General features: G+C 36.2%; 1 protein-coding gene across 1 annotated transcript in view; it reads left to right on the top strand.

The window, feature by feature from the left end:
• LOC106469489 (SCY1-like protein 2) overlaps positions 1-6,626 on the top strand; it is a 63,714-nt gene that overhangs the window by 21,881 nt on the left and 35,207 nt on the right. Inside the window, exons 5-7 of the mRNA XM_022398017.1 lie at positions 2,851-2,976; positions 4,567-4,743; positions 5,855-5,977. Coding sequence (XP_022253725.1) covers positions 2,851-2,976; positions 4,567-4,743; positions 5,855-5,977 — 426 coding nt within the window. The remainder of the gene's footprint in view (positions 1-2,850; positions 2,977-4,566; positions 4,744-5,854; positions 5,978-6,626) is intronic.

Here is a 6,626-nt window from a genome sequence, read left to right as displayed (position 1 = left end):
GTGTGTGTGTGTGTGTGTGTGTGTGTGTGTGTGTGTGTGTGTGTGTGTGTGTGTGTGTGTGTGTGTGTGATTCATTAAGTTATTAGAATTTTAAGAAACAGTTGTGTTAGAGGCCCTATTAATTTTTATTTGCACAAATTGGCTTGGTTATGAACCTTCTTGTTTGTTTGTTGAATGTTGCTCGCCCCCCCCCCCCCACCCAGTGGCACAGCGGTATGTCTGCGGACTTACAACGCTAGAAACCGGGTTTCGATACCCGTGGTGGGCAGAGCACGGATAGCCAGTTATGTAGCTTTGTGCTTAACTTCAAACAAACAAACAATGTTGCTCAAAGCTACTCGAGGGCTAACTGCGCAAGCCGTCCCTAATTTAGCAGTAATAGACTAGAGGAAAGACAGCTAGTCATCACCACCCACCGCCAATTCTTAGGTTACTCCTAACCGACGCGTAGTGGGATTGATCGTTACATTACAAGCCTCTACGACTGAAAGGGAGAGCATTTTCGATGACTGGATTCGAACCCACGAGCCGAGTGCCGTAACCACTTCTACTTTGTGAAACTATATTATACTGTTACACGTGCAATAAAAGGGAATGTTATTCTGGCCTAATAAAGGAACCACGTGGTTTTAGCGTTTCCATATTGGTTCCATTGGATATATTTCATCGTTAGATAAGTAGCTAGTGTAGACCTTTACGATCAATTTAGATATTTGGGATATTCGCGAAACGCTCCACAAGGACTATCTGCGCTTTCCATTTCTCCAGTTTATGTGATTTCTAGTTTATTATTATCTCCAGTTAACAACAGCCATTCAGCCACAGCATTTCTAACCACAAAATTGGACCTTTAAAGCATCATCGGAGGTCCTTCTTCTCTCTGTTATCATCGTTTAGACATATTTGCGTGCATATTACCTTATACATTCAACTGCTCAAAGTATAACACATTTAAGGCTTTTCTTGTCCAGACAAATCGATATCACAGAAGTTTTATTTGATGTTGACCAGTCAACAAAGTACAACCAGTACAATAACACAGTCTTTTTAAAAGTTTAATTGACTTTGAACAAGCTTAATTAAAAACAAGTTTGTTTGTATGGTTTGTTTTGTAGAACAAAACCACATTGGGCTATCTGTTCTGTCAACCGCGAGAAATCGAGCCCCGGATTTTAACGTTGCAAGTCCGTAAACTTAAAAAAAAACAACTGACGATGACAGCAGATTAATCGTTGAAACCTTTTTTCGATTATTTATTGGTTCTGTAATTGTTTCAGATAAAGCTAAGAATAATAGTGATTCCTATTCGAATAACTTAACGAGCTCCAGGAAACGAGCATTAGGCCTCTGGTTATTAACAAAGAATGCCCGGTAATATCAGGCCTTGAATTATTAAGCCTAAAAACTGACTTATAAATGAAAATTTACAGTACCAAAAAAAAAGCAAAAAGTTGCACGAGATTTGATATTAAAAAATTGCTAAACGGATACATGTATTTGCAAATCTACGGAGCCAGCTTTGATAAAATAAAAGCCTTCTTTAATGATTTATAAATAATGCAAAGTTGGTAAATAATGCCTCCTTTTCCCGCGAAATTTAGATCGCACACTCCTTTTCCCGCGAAATTTAGATCGCACACACATGTAATCACTGATTAAGGCGCTAAACTAGAGTGAAGGCAACTAGTCAACAGCACTCACCGCCAACTCTTGAGCTACTCTAATTGAATAGTAGGATTTCACTCTCATCCTTATAACGCACTCACAACTCCAAAGAGCGGATCACGATTTTCAGCTAAGTGAGTTTGGCTAAGTCACGTGAAGAAAGAACCGATTTCGGCTAAGTCACGTGAAGAAAGAACTGGTTTTGGGTAAGTCACGTGGAGAAAGAACCGATTTTGGCTAAGTCACGTGAAGAAAGAACCAATTTTGGCTATGTCACGTGGATAAAAAACCGGTTTTGAGTAAGTCACGTGAAGAAAGAACTGGTTTTTGGGTAAGTCACGTGGAGAAAGAACCGATTTTGGCTAAGTCAAGTGAAGAAAGAACCGATTTTGAGTAAGTCACGTGAAGAAAGAACCGATTTTGAGTAAGTCACGTGGAGAAAGAACCGATTTTGGCTAAGTCAAGTGAAGAAAGAACCGATTTTGAGTAAGTCACGTGAAGAAAGAACCGATTTTGGCTAAGTCAAGTGAAGAAAGAACCGATTTTGAGTAAGTCACGTGAAGAAAGAACCGATTTTGGCTAAGTCAAGTAAAGAAAGAACCGATTTTGAGTAAGTCACGTGAAGAAAGAACTGGTTTTGACTAAGTTGAATTCATTCCGTACCGAGTGTTTACTGCTGTACGAGTAAACGTCTTTTGCGTATTGACAAACAAAATCATAAGTTTTAATCATTATAGTACTGATCTAAATGTTTAATTTCAGTTACAATACGCGATATTTTAGTGAAAACTCGAAATCGTGTATACTTTATCTAGTCACTGGCCTCAAATCAGACGCACATTTACAAGTTTCACGTAAAGATAATAAAGGGTTATTACAGGTAACAAATAATCAACTATTACGGCATATGAATTTGTTATTTATTGAGACCTATTGATAGAAAAACATTAGTATAATTAATTGTCACTAGATGGCACTTAGAAGACACCAATTGTGGTAAGAAATTAAATTTATGACACGTTAATGATTCAAAACAAATTTAAATATTTCAGCAATTATAAGCCTTAAAATACTGGGTTTTTGTATGTAGATATTTATACATTTAAGTTAAAAAATGTTTCTTTCTTTGTAATATTTATTATATTTATATTTAGTGAAGATATAAAGCACGTTTTCTCTTTACAGATCAAGTATTTCAATGATCCTTCAATCCATGCACTACAGTATTTGGATGTCATCCAAATGAAGGATTCAACGCATAAGTCTCACTTCTACCACAGTCTAAAGGGGGCGCTGCCAAACATCCCAAGGGTAAGACGTTTTATATGTAATTATACACACAGTAACTTCTAGATACAATAAACCTAGAACAAAGAGCTGTTTAATGTTTACAAGCGATTCTTTTCCAAGGGTTTTAACACTGGTGTTTAACTCCACGAGAGCTATTTTACATCTCAGTGAATTTTCTTATTAATAATAATAATAAGAGCTATTTTACATCTCAGTGAATTTTCTTATTAATAATAATAATAAGAGTTATTTTACATCTCAGTGAATTTTCTTATTAATGATAAGTGTTTTTAACCTTATTTTAGAAAGTGTTGTACGTTTTATTTTATGAGTGTCTATAAGGATTTTTTTTTCACGAAGTAAAACGTTTATGCTTGTATTTATAGCGTTGTTATTACAAACACAAAGGTTTCTGTGGCCTTCTGCTACCTCGAGGCTTCCTAGTTCAATTTTCGCGCAAAGTTACTCGAGAGCTATCTGCGCTAATAGTCTTTAATTTTGAAATTATTGAATAGAGGGAAGCACCATTCATCACTAACTCTTTTTACCAAGAACTAGTGCGATTGATAGACATATTATAACGCCCCCACGGCTAAAATGGCGAACATTTTCTGTGACAGGATTCGAACCCTGCACTCAGCAGATCGGGGGTCTATTGCCCTAGCAATCTGGCAATGCTAGCTCGAGAGTCGTCCTTTTATATGAAGGGTGGAAATAATTCTATAATACTCAATATGATTCTGTAGAAGTTCCAGTTAGTCGTTGCGATTACTTGACAACGCAAGTCGTGTTCTCAGATTCGGAAATCCTGACGTGTAAACTCTGAAGTCAGGTTGGGAAATCGGGTTTCCGATTCCAGGCAATTGGATTTGCGGATATTGGTTACCCGATTCAAATCCTATATCAATCCGTCGTAACCATGGCGATTGGATTACAATATTACTTCGACAGTGCGCAGGTACACTCAGAAAGTAGTTCTGCGGTTGTGTGTGTGTGTATGTGTGTTAGGGATGTGGAAAAGGAGGAGGAGAAAAACAACTGGTGTGACTTCAAATCCTATATCAATCCCTCGTAAACATGGCGATTGGATTACAATATTACTTCGACAGTGCGCAGGTACACTCAGAAAGTAGTTCTGCGGTTGTGTGTGTGTGTGTTAGGGTTGTGGAAAAGGAGGAGGAGAAAAACTACTGGTGTGACGAGGAAACTATTACTTCGATAAAATGTCTGCACGAATTAAAAACATCGTATTTTATGTATATAAAAAATATATATAACAACACTGTTTTCCGATTACGAAATTCGTCTACTTCTTACTATGGATAAATGTTAACACTTAAAAACACAAACCTCTCTTCGAAGTTCAAACATTTTTACATAAGTTAATTGTAATTAATCTAATAATTAAATCGTATGATCTCATGGCTGCTTTTAATTAATATAATTTCAGAACTCAGATTGCATTTCCTATACTCAAGTCTCCGTATTCTTTTTTTTTTCCATCATAAATTTTGGTTATAACGAATTTTGCTATCCCTAAAATCTGAACTACAGTCTCCAGAGGGGCAGATCTCAATATTGATCCTAAATCAGATTTATTTTCTCCATCAGAAACTTTGGTATCAGCACGTTTTGCCATCTTTACAATCTGAACTACAGTCTCCAGAGGTGTTAGCTGCAGCTCTGCAACCTTTGATGTTTATAATAGAAGAAAGCACAGCAGACGAGTACCAGACGCTAATTCTTCCTATGTTCCGAAGTGTATTCGGAATGCCTAAATCGGTTCAGGTATGGAACGATAAAAACAGTCATTAAATATATTTTGTTTATATTTTTGTTATGCAATTTTCAGTGTTAGTGAAATATATAATTATTGTTGGTAAACTAAAAGTTAATTTAAAAAAAGTATCACCTGAAGGCTTCGAGTAAAATTCCCACATTTGATTTCTTAATGGGATTTTTTTTATAATGTTTTAGAATAAGTTTTAAGGATTAAATATTGTATTTAAAAAGTGTATATTTCTTGCCTTAATTCATAATTCCTATGTATAATTCCACCCACAAATAAACTGGGGGAAGTAAGCCGACCAGCCAAAAGAACAAGGACCATATCAACATGTTGATGCTGTTACTGTGAAACCAAACATTTATCCCAATGCTTTGAGATAGGATGTATTACCATACAGGGACAACGGGATGGGATGTGTTACCCTACAGGGACAACGGGATAGGATGTGTTACCCTACAGGGACAACGGGATAGGATGTGTTACCCTACAGGGACAACATGTTAGCTTGTGAATAAGAAAATAACGAAACACCACTGTGACTCCTGGAAAGTGTTTCTTTAATATCTTCAAATTCATACATTTCAGGGATAGGTCTTATTATTGCACATAATGCAGCCCATACTATAACAAACTACCACATCCACATACTTACAACATCATAATTTCAGCCGATCTGTCTAAAGATCCATTCTGTCATCATTTTGAAACTGGGAGAAAAACTCTCGGCAATCCACAGAATATTCGACCAATTGTTGTTGTTGTTGTCCCTGGGTTTAAAACCAAGCACAACTGTTCTAGGTATGAATATTCCAATCCTTCCAAAATATGCATGCACTCAAAGAGCACGCTTCACCCACGTCTGTGATGGTGCTCATTCACACGTGGTTAGACAGGATATAGTAAAGGCCCTGACAGTATATTATAAATTATTTTCTAACACGTTCTGCATAATAAACGAACGTGAGGCTCTGAAATTATCCCAACATAAACTTCTCATGCCACTGAATATTTACATGCAAAGTGCTTTACTCGTAACCAGGAGTAACACGTAGTAGTAGTAACACGTTACTAGTAAAAAATTATTTTCACATTTTCTTTTGTTCTTTTCAGGCTACAGTTACTCTCCTAGAAAACTTGGATATAATTATGAGAAAGACGCCAAAGACTGATATCAAAACGGATGTCTTACCTATGATGTATACTGCTTTTGATTCAACGACACCCCAAATCCAAGTAAGCATAACAAATGAACCAATCTTTTTGCAGTTGTAAAATGGCGTGTTGAAAATGAACCAATCTTATTGCAGTTGTAAAATGGCGTGTTGAAAATGAACCAATCTTATTGCAGTTGTAAGTTCACGTGATGAAAATGAACCACTCTTATTGCAGTTGTAAAATCGCGTGTTGAAAATGAACCAATCTTATTGCAGTTGTAAAATCGCGTGTTGAAAATGAACCAATCTTATTGCAGTTGTAAAATCGCGTGTTGAAAATGAACCAATCTTATTGCAGTTGTAAAATCGCGTGTTGAAAATGAACCAATCTTATTGCAGTTGTAAAATCACGTGTTGAAAATGAACCAATCTTATTGCAATTGTAAAATCACGTGTCTGGAATCAGTTGATAAACCAACTATACAAACTACACGAAGTAAAAAGATAAACGACAGCAGATGGAAAACACCAGGGTCTTAGCCAGACAAACTGACCTATGTCTGTGTAACATTGAAATATACGAATTTTCATTGGTATGAAATACTAATCTGAGTGTTTTACCCAATAAAATGTAGAAACAAATTCCAGTAATCAAAATATCAATTTTTATGTCATTTATTCCCCCCCCCCCCTTTTAATAGATTATATACGAAAAAAAAAAAAAGGTT

Source organism: Limulus polyphemus, unplaced genomic scaffold, assembly GCF_000517525.1.
Source record: "Limulus polyphemus unplaced genomic scaffold, Limulus_polyphemus-2.1.2 Scaffold3513, whole genome shotgun sequence".
Classification (NCBI taxonomy): Eukaryota; Metazoa; Arthropoda; class Merostomata; order Xiphosura; family Limulidae; genus Limulus; species Limulus polyphemus.
This window is presented reverse-complemented; position numbering and strand designations above follow the sequence as displayed.